The following is a 16583-nucleotide window of genomic DNA, read 5'->3' on the forward strand; positions in this document are numbered from 1 at the left end:
CCTCTCTCAGCATGTTTTAGTCTGATTTCAGAAAGACAGGCCAGCCAGAAAATGCTGCACTGGAAATAAAAGAAGAAATCAGTGTGGTTATTTTAAAGAAGTTGACAGTGCATTTTTATTGGGGATTTCTCGTCAAGTATTTAAATATTTTAAAATTTAAATTTAAACCACGTCCTTTGTGGTTCTTTCTAAAGAATAATGCTTGAAAATTGGGAATATCAGTGCTGTCCCCTTTAAGTTGCTGCATTTGGTTCCCTTCTTCCTCTGGAGCATCATCCAGATGAGGGATTAAAAATACCTTTGGGGCAGATGTTTTGTTTTTGTTGTGGTCAGGGTTATCTTTAGGAGAGAAAAGATAAGAAGGAATTAAAAAAGAGATTTTTAAAAAATAACTAATTTTTTTTTTAACTTTAAATGAGAAACTTCTTGTTCTGAAATTCCAGGTGATACTGGAATTCCATTTTCTGAAAATGTAGTTTTGAATATGAGTAGAAAACTGGGATGTTTTTACCAAATATTTCAGGAAGATGAATCCAAGTTTTTGTGGTGGAATGTGCTGCCTGCAGACTCAATGTGCACATCATGGATTTGGGAATTTTCTGTTCTTGGGGGTTTTTTAAGTGAAAAATCTCTTGTTGTGCTCAAGTGCTTGCTGTGGAACAGCTGGAGCTTTCTGGATGTGTTTTCACTATCAAAATAATCTATTAAGTGAAAAGATATTTAGGTGTTGTGGCCAAGCTGTTGGTTTGTCTCAGAAAAGGCTAAAAAGATCTTCCTTGCAGGTCTCTATTTTTCTCTATTTTTTCCCCTCAGTTTTTTGTCATTTCAAATAAAACCCTTTGATAATTTTTTTCTACTCTGGACTTCTGCATTTCCCAAAGTCTGAGATCCAGAATTCCCGTGAATTCTAAATCCTGAATTTAAAATTAACCCTGCCATTATATTAAAAAAAAAAAAAAAAAAAAAAAAAAACCAAAAAAAAAACCACACAAGAAAGAAGATCAGTTTGTTTCTAGTTTTAATAGCATTTATCTCCATGAAAAGTTTTCATCCTCATCTTTTCTGAACAGACTCTTTGCTCTGAGGATTAACAATATCTCACTGAGAAGGAATTTTGAGGAGAAGCTTTTGAGGATTTTCATCAAATGCACATTGGAAGGGTGGAAGAAGAGGGAAAAGTGGAAGGACAAGAGAAGGAGCAGTTTAGGAATTTCAATGTAAAATAAAATTATGTCCCCCAGAAAGGCCTTAAGGCCAAGTTGAAATGCCCCCCTTGCACCAGTTTTTAAATTTCTTTTCATTGGAACAACTTGGACTAAATCTGTGTAAATGGCACTAAAAATGAGTTAGTTCTGCTAATCCTCATCTCTCTAATGACTCCAGACACTGCTATATCATAGATAAAATGGGTAAAAAATAGGTTAAAAAATAGGTTAAAAATCTCTTTGCTGTGCCCCCTTGTGCTCAGACCTTGGAGCAGAGCTCTGGCTCATCAGTGCAGCCCCTGTGGGTTTTAAAGGGTATTTTGACCCTGAAAGGAAACAGCTGCCAGAGAGAATCCAGCCTGGGTGGCTCTGGTGTGTTTGTGCCATGCCAGCGGATAGAGCTGGGCTCAGATATTTCAGTGGGAGCAGAGAGCAGTCACTGTCCCTTCTGGGAGTACATCCCCAGGAGCTCCTCCTGCTTTTTGCCATACTCTGAGGCTTGATCAGTCTCTCCCTGCTTTTCCAGTCCTCTCAGTCAGCATTTGGGGAGCTCTCTAAAGGAGAAGTGTTCTCTCCTTGATCCAGTGGCATCTCACGGGATCAGCTGGTGCACAGCTTTTGTTACAGCATTTTTGGTTTGCTCTGAAAAACACTGAAATAAAATTGGTTTTTCTTCTCAGCATTCATGTCAAAATGACTTCTCTGAAACCAGGGAGTGCTCTGGGACCTTTCAGGATGCTGCAGACTCATTTCAAGAGGCAGCTGAGCTTCTAAATCCTCTGGGGAGAGTTGGCTCAACCAGGAGGAGTTGGGCTTTGGTCTTAGTTGTGCTCCTTTTGACTCCAGGACTTAGAGAGGGCCACGGAGGTGATTTGGGGGATGGACAGAAATGAGGGAAGGCTGGGGGTGCTCTGAATGTTCATCCTGGAGGAGAAGGCTCCAGGGAGAGCTCAGAGCCCCTGGCAGGGCCTGAAGGGGCTCCAGGAGAGCTGGAGAGGGACTGGGGACAAGGGATGGAGGGACAGGAGCCAGGGAATGGCTCCCAGTGCCAGAGGGCAGGGATGGATGGGAGATTGGGAACTGGGAATTCCTGGCTGTGGCTGCCCCTGGATCCCTGGCAGTGCCCAAGGCCAGGTTGGACACTGGGACACCCTGGGACAGTGGGAGGAGTCCCTGCCATGGCAGGGGTGGAATAGGGAGGTGTTAAAGGTCCCTTCTGATCCAGGCCATTCCAGGATTTGTGTTCCTAAAGTGAAACTGAGATTCCCTGGCACTGTTTAAGGAGGGCTCTGTGCCCCTCTGCTGCTCCTCAGCCTTGCTGCACATCCAGGTGCTCCCAAGAAAGTTTAGGGGAGTGTGGCATGAGCTGTTCAGACCTGGGAACTGAAGTCAGGTACAAATAAAATCACTTTTTGTGCAGTGAAGTCTGAAATAAGTGACTGGAAAGAGGAGAACAGCTGAGGTCTGATCAAGGAATGGGAGTTCCCATCTTCTCCTGATCTTCCTCCTCCTCTTCTGAGTGTTCCTGTTCTTGTCAGTTCTCTGGAGCATCATTAAGGGGTCACTGCAGGGACACAGAATTTCACTGGATTTCCTTGGGTCCTGCTCTTGCCCTAGTGCTGCTCTCTGAGCCACTGGCAGGACCTTAACCCAGCACTTCCTGGTTTGCCATTGTTTTGGGAATTAAACTCTCATGTTCAGGAAGAACACAAAATGCCCTGGCTATTGTTGAAAACCTGCTGTCTTAAGGAGGAGTTTTCAAGGAGTGAGTTTGGTTTTCTTGAGGATTTTTTCTTTCTTTCAGGATCTTGTGTCAGCTGGGAATCAGTTGTGTGAAGCAGAGATTCATGTCTGAGGCACAGAAGGCAAAATTACATTTACAGGGCTATAAAATAACTTTATAACAAGACTGGGCAGCTGGATTCAAGCTCACAGAGGGCAGGGTTAGATGGGAAATTGGGAATTCTTGGCTGGGAGGGTGGGGAGGCTCTGGAGTAGAATTCCCAGAGCAGTGGTGGCTGTCCCTGGATCCCTGGCAGTGTCCAAGGCCAGCCTGGGACAGTGGGAGGTGTCTCTGCCGTGGCAGGAGAGGAGCAGGATGATCTTGAAGGTCCTTTCAAACCCAGACCATTCAGGGGTTCTCCTTAATTTGGAGGAAGCCCTCAGAGCCCCCCAGTTTTTGGGACCTGCTCCCCGGGCTTTGGAAGGGGCTGTACTTTATTTCAGAGCATCAGAATTCAACCCAAAGATGTTTCTGTCTTGTCCCAAGGAGCTGCCACCCCAGGTGTCCTGTGAATAGCAGTGGGAGTGTGTCACATGCCTTTTTGGAGGTGATTTACATGGAATTTGTATGGGGAGAGGAGGGAATTTCCCTGGATTGTCCCTTCCAAATCTTTTGGCTATAGTTTGAGATCTAGTGAGCACTTTCCTGGCTGAGAGGCTGCCAGGGAAAACTGAGTGTGGAGACCAACCCCTGAGTGCTTTTTTTTTCTTTTTAAGGTGGGATGGTTTGACTGGGGGGATTTTTAGTAGCAAAAGAGCCCTGCTGAGCCAGGATGAGTTAATTCCTGTATGGGCACATGCTGGGGTTGCCTGGTTTGGGCTCTCTGGTCTAGTTTAGCCTGGGAAACCAAAGCTGGGATTAATCTCCATGAAGTGAGAGGAGTTATCCTGCCTTGCCTTGGAGAGAGGTGGGAAGCAGCTTTTCCCTGCTCTTCCCTGGTGGGTGTGTGCTGCTCCTGTGTCAGTGCCCCAGGCAGGGAGAGCTGCTGCTGCAGGCAGTGACTCCATCCCTCACTCCTGGCTGGGGCTGGAACAGCAGTGCAGTCACTCACTGAGGCCATGAGTAACTCACAGATACCCACAGGGATGGTTTCACTCCAAATCTGCCTTGGCTTGACACTCTTTCCACCATAATGGCCAAACACAGAGGTTGGAATTCCACAGAGGTGCCAGCTTGGCAGGAATAGGAATTGCCACCTTAACTCCAGAGGAAAACTTGTGGGAAATATGAAAAGTGGGTGAATTTGCAGCACTGCAGTCCAGAAATACCCTGCTTTTTAGGCCCAGCTTTCCATGAAAAAAATCCTAATTTGTGGTATTTGCTGGGTCCCCAGGATGAAGGAGGAAAGGATGAATCTGACTCCATGTTCTTAGAAGGCTGATTTATTGTGCCATGATATGATATATGATATTGTATGGTATTGTATTGTATTATAACTGTACTAAAGAATAGAGGAAGACAGAAGGCTACAAAGAATGATAATGAAAAGTTGTGACTCCTTCCAGAGTCCCAACACAGCCTGACCCTGATGGGTCATTAAGTTAAAACAATTCCCATGAAACCAGTGAAACAATGTCCAAACACATTCCAAAGCAGCAAAACACAGGAGAAGCAAGTGAGATAATATTGTTTTCTTTTTTCTCTGAGGCTTCTCAGCTTCCCAGGAGAAGAATGCTGGGCAAAGGGGATTTTTCAGAAAATGTGATGGTGACACTAATTCTCTGAATTGCTTTGGCCAGGTGCAGCAGCAGGTTCACCCCAACCTGTCAGCAAAGGAGGATTCCCTGTACTACATAGAGGAGCTGATCCTGCAGCTGCTGAACAAGCTGTGCATTGCCCAGCCACGCACGGTGCAGGACGTGGAGGTAGGACTGGGGCTGCTAAACCAGGCAATGCAATTGCTGAAATGATTTGGGATATTTTGGGCAGTGCAGGCTGGAAGCCCAGAGTGTTGAATTTGCAGGGTCCCCAGGATGAAGGAGGAAATGATGAGCTCCATGTTCTCAGAAGGCTGATTTATTATTTTGTGATGTGATGTGATGTGATGTGATGTGATACTATATTATATTATATTATATTATATTATATTATATTATATTATATTGTATTATGTTATGTTATGTTATGTTATGTTATGTTATGTTATGTTATGTTATGTTATGTTATGTTATGTTATATTATGTTATATTATATTATATTATACTATATTATATTATACTATATTATATTATACTATATTACATTATATTATACTATATTATATATTATACTATACTATACTATATATTATATTATATTATATTATATTACATTACATTACATTACATTACATTACATTACATTACATTACATTACATTACATTACATTATATTATATTATATTATACTATATTATACTATATTATACTATACTATATATTATATTATATTACATTACATTATATTACATTACATTACATTACATTATATTATATTACATTACATTACATTACATTACATTACATTGTATTATATTATATTATATTATATTATACTGTACTAAACTATACTAAAGAATACAGAAAGGATACAGACAGAAGGCTAAACAAGAATGATAATGAAAAACTTGTGACTCTCTCGTCCAGAGTCCCACACAGCTGGCTGGGACTGGTCACTAAGTTAAAACAATTCACATGAAGCCAATCAAACCATGACCTGTTGGATAAACAATCTCCAAACACATCCCAGAGCAGCAAACACAGGAGAAGCAATCAGATAATTATTGTGTTCATTTTTCTCTGAGGCTTCTCAGCTTCCCAGGAGCAAAATCCTGGGCAAAGGGATTTTTCAGAAAATGTGACAGTGACACCCAGAGCTTCCTGACACAACGTTGTGGCTGTCCCTGAATCCCTGGCAGTGCCCAAGGCCAGGCTGGATGGGTTTGGAGCAGCCTGGGATAGTGGGAGGTGTCCCGTGGCAGGGATTGGAACTGGATGAGCTTTAATGTCCCTTCCAACCCAAACTATTCTGGGATTCTCTGATTCTGTTTAGATTATAAAAGCAAATTTAACTGGAAACTCTTTTTTTTACCCAGTGCTTCAGGATGGAAATTGTGGGAATTTTTTCCTCCTTGAGTGTGGGGAGTTGAAAATCTGCAATGAGGATTTGGGAAGGAAGCTGCCAAGTCCTGCTCCATTCCCAGCCCAGCCTTAGCTGCACCTGAGGTTTGGAGGATGTGAGCTTGGAGCTGCTGTAAATTCCTCCTGTAAATGCAAAATGATTCAAAGGATTTTCTGCTGTTGAATGCACAATGAATTTGAAAATTTTTCCTACTTTTTTGACATCAATATGCAAGAAAAAAGTTTAAATATTTCAGTGAAAGGTTACTGTTGTCAGGCCTGGGTTGTGCAGCTGAAGGAATGGAGTTGGATGTTCCTGGGACTTTCTTGTGCTCACTGAGGCTCTCACAGCTGTCAGCTTCTGTGTCATCATTCCAAAATGAGGGTTTAATGGAGTCTGGAGGGAGAAAATGCTTCCATGTGGCTGTGCCCCAGCAGAGCTTTGTAGAGCATTAATTTGACATCAATCTGTAGGTCCAGGATTTTCAGCCTCATCCAAAACAATGTCTTTGTATGGGATTCTCTATGTGGAAATTAAAAGAATTACATATATGTATATATATATTTATTTTTTATATATATATATAAAAATATATATACATGATATGTGTTACAATTATTATGTGTCTGTATTAATATAAATTATAAATGTGGGTCACGGAAATGAAAGAAAAATTATATCTAGTTAAATGTATATAATTGTATTTTTAATATATATGTATTATATGTATATATTTGTGTTAATTATATTTATTTTATATATGCATAAATAATTTTTTAATATATGTGTGTGTGTGTGTATGTATGTGTACATATGTATGTATGTATTGGCCCAATAATTGCCCAAAGGGTTTTAGATTTTTATTAGATGCCCTTTATTCAACATTAATTATTCATTTATGGGGTTTTTTAAATACTGATGCATGAAGATCATTATATCACTAAATTAAAAGCAAAATTTAATAGTTCCTTAAGAGCTCTTGGGATTGGATCTGCTCCTCAGCTGTTTTTAGCTGGAAAGGGAACACATGAGAGCTGTGATCTCTGAAGTTGATCCTAAGATATGTACATAACAGCCTGGAGCTAATGGAACTGTTTGTCCAAGATGTTGTCCTTAAGTATTTGCCAGATCAAGGTCTAAAAAATCTCAAATTCAAAATGTTGGATAAATAGAAGCAGCCCTTCCAATTGTTCCTGAAGGAGCAGAGGGAAGCAGAGCACAGCAGGCTTGTGTTGGGTTGGCTATTGGATGGAATTCCCAGAGCCTGGGACAGTGGGAGGTGTCCCTGCCATGGCAGGGGTGGCACTGGATGGGATTTAATCCCTTCCAACCCAAACCAATGTGGAACTCCATGATTCTAAGCTGGAGGATGCTGACTGCCACCTTAGCTCCATTTTTGGGAGGATCTCCTGGTAGGATCCCAAGGAAGGGTCATCTGGGGGCTGCTCTCCAGGAGAGAATGTCACCCTGTGTCACCCCGGGAGCTGGTCAGAAAGGTGGGCATTACATGGCCACTGCAAAGGTTTAAAAGCAGCCTCTAAGAAAATCTCCTTCTCTGTTAGGGCCTCCTGTGAGGTCTTGGAATATGTGCAAAAGTCTTTTAAAAGGACACAAATATTTCACCTTTTTTCTCCAGCTCATCCTTGAGCTTTTCATTCCTGCCATAAACTTGATCTGATGTAGGGCAAGTTACACTCTTTTCTCAAACAGGAACAACATCAGCTTGGGGTTTTTGTAGGCTGTAAACTGCTCAGTACTTCCTGCTGGTGTTTGTATTTTGGGATCCTGGTCTCACAGAACAGTCTGGGTTGGAAGGGATCTTAAAGACCATCCATATCCGACTCCTACCATGGCAGGAACATCTTCCACTGGCAGTGGGGACTGAACCCTCCTTGCTGCTCTTGAACAGATAGTAGGTTTTAGGAGATTTGAAGGAGCTCTTGGTGCTCAGGGAGGGGAGCTTGTTCAGGATTGCTGAGAGAGAAGCTGAGCTGGCTAAGGAGAGAACAATTAGGAAAACGTCTTGCAAGCACTGAGGAGGAGGATAATTGCCTGTCCTGGAGGGGAAGTAATTTGCTGTGCTGTTTTATTTCAACCTGCCTGGTGGCTGTGGTTGGCTCAGAGCTGTGTGTGTTGGCAGGAGCGGGTTCAGAAGACCTTTCCCCACCCCATAGACAAGTGGGCCATCGCTGATGCTCAGTCGGCCATCGAGAAACGGAAAAGGAGGAACCCCCTCCTGCTCCCTGTGGACAAAATCCATCCCTTACTGAAGGTACCTCTCACCTTTCCTGCCCCCCAGCAGGACCTTTCGTGTATTTCTTTAATTTGTGTGAAATTTTAAAAGTTTCTCTTCTTGGCAGAGGGAGTAAAGAATCGCCATAAAGCTGAAATTATTGTAGTGTGTAATAAAAGTAAATCCTTCAATTCAGCACCTTCAAGACATCAGTGTGTTAATCCATCACTCTACTTTGAAATAGCATTAGTTTGTTATTAACATAAACAAAACTCAGCAGCACTGCTTTGATCCATTTATTTGTTTCCAAATGCTGCAGAAGCCAAAATAGAAGAAGAGGGAACAGCAGATCCTGTTCCTTGTGTACTGTCAGCCAGGATGTGCCAGTGTCCTTTCAGTCCCTGCTGAATGTCACTGCTGCCTCAGGTTTAAAAATAAAGAGATCTGCAGAGGTGTTCCAGCTGTTGAGAAAACTTTACTGGAGCATAAGCAGAAATGAAAGCATTTTTTCAGGTCTCCTTGCTGTGTTCACATACACATCTCAGTTCCTGAGGGTTAATGAGAGGGGGAGGGATGTCAAGAGAGGAAACAGCATTAAATAAGATCTTCCTAAACACCACAGATTTTGGTGAAATCTGGTTTAGAAGTGTGAAAACAGGCCCAGAATCTGATTTTTAGAGGATGCACCAACACATAATGAGAACAAGTCTGCCTTATTCAAATGCACAAAGTCAGCTGCATTCACTGGCAGGTGAAAGGCTGCGTGGTGCAAGCTGTGCAGGACATGGAGCGTGTTCCCAGGGATGATGTGCTGCATTCATCCTGGGCTTTGTCTCTTCTGACTTCATTATTAAAGTTCCATCATTTTATGGAGTGCTGAGTGCTCAGCTGGCGTGGCAGGGGGTGGAGGAGATGATCTTTAAGGTCCCTTCCCACCCAAAATTCCTTGAAAGTGAAACCTACTCCATCCTCAAGAGTCCACATTAGGGTCAGGGCCTGCAGTAAGCACAGACAGAGATGGAAATCTAAGTACATGAGTAATTCCACTGGAGTCCCTTCCTTAAATGAATTCTGGTTTTAGGACTGTCATTTTTAGAGGAGGAATTCTTCTTCTTTCTGAAGAAGAATTCTTCTACAGAAAGAAGAATTCTTCTTCAGAAAGAAGAAAGAATTCTTCTTTCTGTAGCTTTTCCTCCCTTAAAATACTGCAAAATAACACAAGTATTTACAAGCCTCTCCTTCCAGGCAGATGTTCCAATTTCCATTTGATGTCTCAGCCCTGGGTGTTCCATTACTGTAAATTATCACCACAGCCAAAATCCATTTCAGTAGAAAATTCAATGTGTTCATTGTCATTCTGGATGAATTTCTGGAATAAATTCCATTTGTTTTCTCTTGTTTTCACTTTGCAGGAGGTCCTGGGCTACAAGGTGGATTACCATGTGTCTCTCTATATCGTGGCTGTCTTGGAATACATCTCAGCTGACATTTTAAAGCTGGCTGGAAATTATGTTTTCAATATCCGACACTTTGAGATCTCCCAGCAGGACATTAAAGTATCAATGTGTGCTGATAAGGTAAGGGCTTGGCATTGAAACAGTATTTGGTATTGGGTCTGGAAGGTGTGTTCAAAGGAGGATCAGAGGGAGAGCCTGCTTTTACTCCAAGGCAGAGCTTCTCTCCTTGTTCATGCCAGACCTGTCACAGCAAAAATTTGAGCCTGCATGAATTTTGGAACAGCAGGAGCCTTTACAAGCAGCGTAAGGCCAGAAAATGATGTTGTCCTTCATTTCTCTGCTGTCACACCCTCCTGATGTCACTTTGTCATGGCAGCTCTCCTTCCTAACACAGAAAAGACCTTTAGTTTTCATGCCCATTAAAATGAGAAACATTTTTGTTCGGTTTTATCTTCAGCAGGAGGTTTTGTCCGAGGCTTATGCAAGATTCCTTGTTTTCCAAGTTGATTCTGCATGAATTGTAACTTGTTTTCTAGGTCGTGCTCACTTCCAAGGGGGAAAATGGCTTTGGCAACTGCTGCAGCCTCCTGCTGCCAAAGTTGAAATATTACTCCCTTGTGAAAGTGAACACAGCAAGGATTGTATTAAAAACTCCAAGGATTTCTCTGAACACACTGAAATAGCTGAGCTGGAGGCACGTGTGAAGGCCTGGCTGGGTGTCATTCTCTGGATTTCTTTGGCAGGTTTTGATGGATATGTTTGATCAGGATGAGATTGGGTTGGTTTCTCTGTGTGAGGATGAGCCCTCTTCTTCTGGGGAGCTCAACTACTACGACCTGGTGAGAAATGAGATTGCAGAAGAAAGGCAATACCTGAGGGAGCTCAACCTGATCATCAAAGTATTTCGGGAAGCTTTTCTGTCCAACAGGAGACTCTTCACACCTCATGTGAGTCCTTTATTGATCAGCAATGCTAATTGCTCCATTAGCAGCCAGAACTTGCCCACTTTGCATTAACTGTGTTGGAGGTGAAATCAAATTTGATTTATTGTCTGTCAGTGAATAATGAGAGTTGGCTGTGTGTGAAATCCAGTGGGGGAATTGCCATTAATGGCACTGGAGCCTAATGGACACAATTCCCTGTCGGATCCAGCAGCAGCTGGATTATTTTGGTCATTCAGGTAATAATTTCACTTTTGCTTAAGACAAAAATTAAGTCATCTACCTGCATGTGCAGTGAGGGGTTGAACTGACATTTACAGGCTACCCCTTATCTGTAGAAATTCCAATTAAAACAGCCCTTGGCTGTGGATTCTCTGACTGTGAAGGGAACCTCTGTTTGAGAAATGATTGAAATATTTGATTGAAATTGTCCTTGTGGCAAATTCTGTTCTCAGGAGGAGTAAGGAGGGATTGGTGGATCCTTCTGTGGGCAGGGAGAAGGGGACAGGCCAGCAGAACCTGAACTGGGATTTGTAGGTGGTACCAGCAGGTTCAGAAGAGGCAGCAGGAGCCATTCCCATCCCAGCTGGGTGTGGAAGTCCTTAGGGGCTGATGGAATTGTGCAGATGTGGGGGTAGAATTCCAGTGAAGATGATGGGAGCAGAGGGGAGCCATGTTTGGGAGCTGAGGAATATTCTTTTGGGAATGGGAATGGGAAATTTCAGGATTTCATGTTCCCACAAGAGGATTCCCATGGTCTGGGCACTGCCTGGAGGTCAGTGGGAGCTTGGGGCAGAGAAATTTCTGAGCAGGGAATTCAGAGGGGGAATCCAAGGCACTGAACTGGGGAAGGGGCTCCCTCATTGAGTGTGGGGAGTTGAAAATCTGCAATGAGGATTTGGGAAGGAAGCTGCCAAGTCCTGCTCCATTCCCAGCCCAGAACTGCCTTAGCTGCACCTGTGGTTTGGAGGATGTGAGCTTGGAGCTGCTGTAAATTCCTCCTGTAAATCAGCTCCTTCCTGCCGTGTTCAGAGGGAGCAGGGAGGGCCAGGAGGGCCTGTCCAGGTCCCAGCCTGTCCTGGCAGCACAGCAGCTCCTGGAAGGATGCTCTGGAAATTGGGCAAGGCTGGATGTGCTCAGGGAAGCCTGGAGGGCTGGGAAGACCACAGGGCTTCACTTTCTCTTGCTTTCTGTTGGATCCTCTCTGTTGGAACCCCGGGTGCTGAGAATTCCAGACTTTCTCTGCTGAGGCTCTGACCCCCAACAGAACACTGCACTGACCTGAGGCCCTGGAGAAGCTTCCAGAATGGAATGATAGAACTGGGATTGTGGGTGTGGGGTTTGAATAGAAGTGTGTGACATCACAGGGTGGGAAACTCAGAGTTTGGGGTTTAGAATACAGTAATAGATATAAAACAAGATGGAGGTTTTAGGGTGGAGGCTGCTCCTTCTTCTTCACCTCCTTCTCCATGGGTTTGGGTGGTTTTGTGTAATTGGATAAAAAAGTCCCCATGGCAGCCATGGTTGTTGGTTATTGGGTCAAAAGTGAAAATAATTGAGGTGGCATTCCTTAATTGGACAGTTTATCCCTAAAAGGCCTTGGAGAGAGAGAGATGGGGCTCCATTTTTAGTTTGTTGGAGTGATGTGCTGCAGAACTCAGGGTTGGTGAGACTGTGACAGAGATCAGAACTGATAAACATCTCAGTCCCAACAAGAAATTCCATCTCGCCATTTAATCCCAACCTTGACAAAAAAGAACTTAAGCCTCAACACTTCTCCATTTACCTCATGGTTCAGACAAAACCCACTCCAATATTTACATGGCTCCAAAGAAATCACCCCAGCCAGGACTCAGCCCTGTTTTGTGTTTGCAGGACATTGATGTGATCTTCAGCAACATTTCAGACATCCACGAGCTGACAGTGAAGCTTTTGGGACTGATTGAGGACACTGTGGAAATGACAGATGAGAGCAGCCCTCACCCTCTGGCTGGCAGCTGCTTTGAGGACCTGGCAGAGGTTTGGTGTTTCATTTGCTTGGTTTGGGGGGGTTGATGTTTGTTTTTGTTAAATCACTCCAATTGGGTGCAGTGGTTTTGGTTCATCAGTCTGAGATTTGGCCAGTTTTGAGATTTCCCAGCCAGTGCTGGCCAATCCCCAGCACCCATTTCCTGCTGGGAGGGAGGATCAGGAGAAAGGCAAAGCTCAAAACCTTAAGAGGGTATAAAGAAAAACTTTATTAACAGTAACTCAGAGAAAGAGTAATAATAATCAGAACAAAAAATTCAAAACACTTCTCCTCCCCCCACAACCTTTTCTTTCCCATTGACAATGGACAGAAACAAAACCTAAAATTTCAGTTTGCCACCTCCAGAACAGTCTTTTCTTCAGCTCACTTTGGGAACTTTGCATCCCTTCCCTAAAAGTCTCCCCAGCAAAACCATGACCCAGGGCTTTCATTCCCAGTTCCCATCTGGGGGGGAAATGTCTTCAGGGGCTCCAGGAAGGAATGAGGGATCAGAGCAGCAATTTATGGCTCAGGATTGTAGCAGAAGTGCTGTTGATTCCCACTGAGCTCTAAAGTGGGTGTGAAAGAGCAGGAATAAGGAAAAACACTGCACTGGGATGGGCTGTGGCTCCTACTGCAAGGTTATTCACTGTTTTCTCAGTTTGTTTGGAATGGGCACTGAAATACTGGAAGGAAAATTTTAAAAATTCTCAAGTACTCCATATTAAAATTATTCTATTAAATAGTCTTAAATATTATTTTACTTTATTATAATCTAATCTAATACCATCATGTAATATAATGTAATGTAATATAATGTAATATTATATAATGTAATATAATAAATGTAATGTAATGTAATGTAATATAATATAATATAATATAATATAATATAATATAATATAATATAATATAATGTAATGTAATATAATGTAATGTAATATACTATAATATAATATAATATAATATAATATAATATAATATAATATAATATAATATAATATAATATATAGTATAATATAGTATAGTGTAATATAGTGTAATATAATTAATAGATATAATTACTATAATGTGATCTAATATATTTCATGTAACATATTAATATTGTTTATTAATTATCAGTATTACTATTCTTAATTATTAAGAATATATTACTATATACTACAATATATATTACCATATGCTACATTTACTGTATTTTAAATATATTTCATTTAATGTTATTCTTAAATAGTTCAATTCAGAAATGCAGAAGGGAGTCACAAAGCTGAGGAGGAGCAGAGCTCAGTTTAGTCAGAATTCCTGAGGGCAGGAGCAGGGTGGCTCTGGAATCCAGCAGGGAGGTGCTCAGGGAGAAGGCAGCACCTGAGAGGCAGGAGGACAGCTCAGCTCAGAATCCACCACACCATCTTCATTGTCTGGGGACAAAACTCCTGGAGGGGGTGGCCAAGGGAGGGATGGAGGTTTTGCTGTCCTTGGACGTGGCTTACATGGAATCTGCTTTTCTTTGGGATGTGTATTAATCCCAGGTTTTGGCTCTAAAATGTCAGGGCAATCATATAAACACCAATTAGAGAGGAAATTAATTGTTCTGAGCTGACAGAGGATGTATCAGGTGAACCACATGGTGAATGGCAATTTTTTTTGGTTTTATCTTAAAATTATGATGTTTATTTTAAAAATCAAACCTTTTATTTATATTTATATATAATTTATATATATTTCTATTAATTGAGCTTTTCATTATATTAACTTTTCATTTTACTTTTATATATATCTTCCATTTTTAAGATCTGAGGATTGCATGAACACCCCAGCACCACCTGGAGAATGATTACATTTTTGTGGCTGTAAAAAACAGTGATTTTTGGGCACAGGTGCCACTCATTGAGGAGCAGAGCATAAAGATAAAGTTTTCCTGGCATTGCTTCAATAAAGCACTCATGTAGGAAAGTCCAGTTGACAAGTCTTAGCAGTTATTGAAGCATAATTGCTTTAAAATGATAAGGAGAAGTGTTTGATCAATGGATTAAAGCAGTTATGATATTGAAACTATTAAAAAAAACCCTTAAATTTGAAATAGTGCAGCATTATCCTGGAAAAAAAATCTGATTTTATTGCAAAAGCTGCTCTGAGTCATCCAGTGCTTTAATGGAAACAAATCCTTTTCAGTGAGTGAAAATCTCATCTGATTTTTCATTCACTGAAAAACTTGAAGAGGAAATGAAGTCCAGATTATTTTTCCAAGCTTTTTATGAAGGTAATATATTTGAATTTATGAATTCAGTTAATATGGGGCAAGACCTGCTTAATGAGGGAGCTGTTGATTTGATCATCTCAGGGGGTGAGATCATCTTTGTGTCAGTGTTTGCAAAAGGAATCATTAAAGAGAGATAGCAAAGTGAAGGGTTTGTTTGCTCTGCTTATCTCCCTGCCAGCATTGTTCATTCAGTGTTTCCATTAAAAAGGTCCTTCAACTTCTTGGGAAGGATAATTAAAACCAAACAACCCTTACAAGCTGGAATCTTCCTGCTTTGTCTGGTTTTTTGTGCCTCAGCTCCCTGGAAGGTTTAAAAACATAAATATTGTCGTGGGTTTGAGATAAGGAAGTGTGGGGAAAATAAAACATTGATTTTGTGTGTGGGGAAAATAAAATCTTTTTTGCTGCTGTGGAGGAAATTCAGAAGCACCCAGAAGTGGGAGAGGGATGGTTGAGAACAGGGCAGAGGGTCTCTGAAGGGATCTTCACAGGGCAGCTGATGCAACAGGGGGATTGTCAGTAGGTTGTGAATTTGTGTTCTGGTGTTTGTGTTTCCATAAGAGGAGTTTGGAGTGTGCACAGAGCAATAAAGGTGGGAAGCAGTGCACACAGCCAGGGGGGGAAATGGGCAAACCCCAGTGCAGGGCCACATCCTGCACTGAGATCATTTGCAGGGACATCAGGGGGATGCTTCCACAGAATCCCAGAAGGGTTTGGGCTGGAAGGGACCTTAAATCCCATCCAGTGCCACCCCTGCCATGGCAGGGACACCTCCCACTGTCCCAGGGTGTCCAAACCCCAGTGTCCAGCCTGGCCTTGGGCACTGCCAGGGATCCAGGGGCAGCCCCAGCTGCTCTGGGAATTCCATCCCAGCCCCTCCCCACCCTCCCAGGGAAGAATTCCCAAAATCCCATCTAACCCTGCCCTCCTTCAGCCAAAAGCCATCCCTTTCTATGTTCCAGAATTCCATATTTGAGTCCCTTTTGCAGCATTGCAAGCATCAAACCCTTTTTAAATCATTCCTCTCTTTAGGAAGATCCCTGTTGCAGTTCATTTTAATCTCATGTCCATAAAACAAACCCAAAACATAAAAACACTGATTGAGGTCTAAGTGGGAGAAACTAAAACCACTTGTAAATGCAGTAAAAATATGAAATCATTCCAGAAGACAGCACAGAGTCAGGAAATGCTGGCCTGGCTCCTGCAGTGGGTTGGCACTGTGGATTGCACTGTGACTTGAGACTTCACCAGGGTTCAGACAAGCCTTTTGTGGGGCTGGCATTCCCAAATCCAGAGCCTGGCAAGCATTGGGGTGAAAAGAGGGATGTGCTGAGCCCAGCAGTGACTCAGGGATGAATCAGTCCCTGCAGGGACTGGGATCAGCCTGACAGGCCCTGGCACAGCCCAGCTGGGAGCCAGAAGTGATTCCTGCAGCCAGAAATGATTCCTGCAGCCAGAAATTATTCTTGCAGCCAGAAATTATTCCTGTGCAGCCAGAAATTATTCCTGCAGGGATTCCTGCAACCAAAAATGATTCCTGCAGGGATTCCTACAACCAGAAATGATTCCTACAACCAAAAATTATTCCTGTACAGGC

The 16583-nt window shown here is 42.4% G+C and overlaps 1 protein-coding gene across 1 annotated transcript in view; it reads left to right on the forward strand.

Moving 5' to 3' along the window:
• Positions 1-16583, forward strand: part of SOS2 (SOS Ras/Rho guanine nucleotide exchange factor 2) — a 49139-nt gene that overhangs the window by 7428 nt on the left and 25128 nt on the right. Inside the window, exons 2-6 of the mRNA XM_059850701.1 lie at positions 4728-4853; positions 8228-8359; positions 9733-9897; positions 10521-10724; positions 12594-12737. Coding sequence (XP_059706684.1) covers positions 4728-4853; positions 8228-8359; positions 9733-9897; positions 10521-10724; positions 12594-12737 — 771 coding nt within the window. The remainder of the gene's footprint in view (positions 1-4727; positions 4854-8227; positions 8360-9732; positions 9898-10520; positions 10725-12593; positions 12738-16583) is intronic.

This window comes from Haemorhous mexicanus, chromosome 6 (assembly GCF_027477595.1).
Source record: "Haemorhous mexicanus isolate bHaeMex1 chromosome 6, bHaeMex1.pri, whole genome shotgun sequence".
Lineage (NCBI taxonomy): Eukaryota > Metazoa > Chordata > Aves > Passeriformes > Fringillidae > Haemorhous > Haemorhous mexicanus.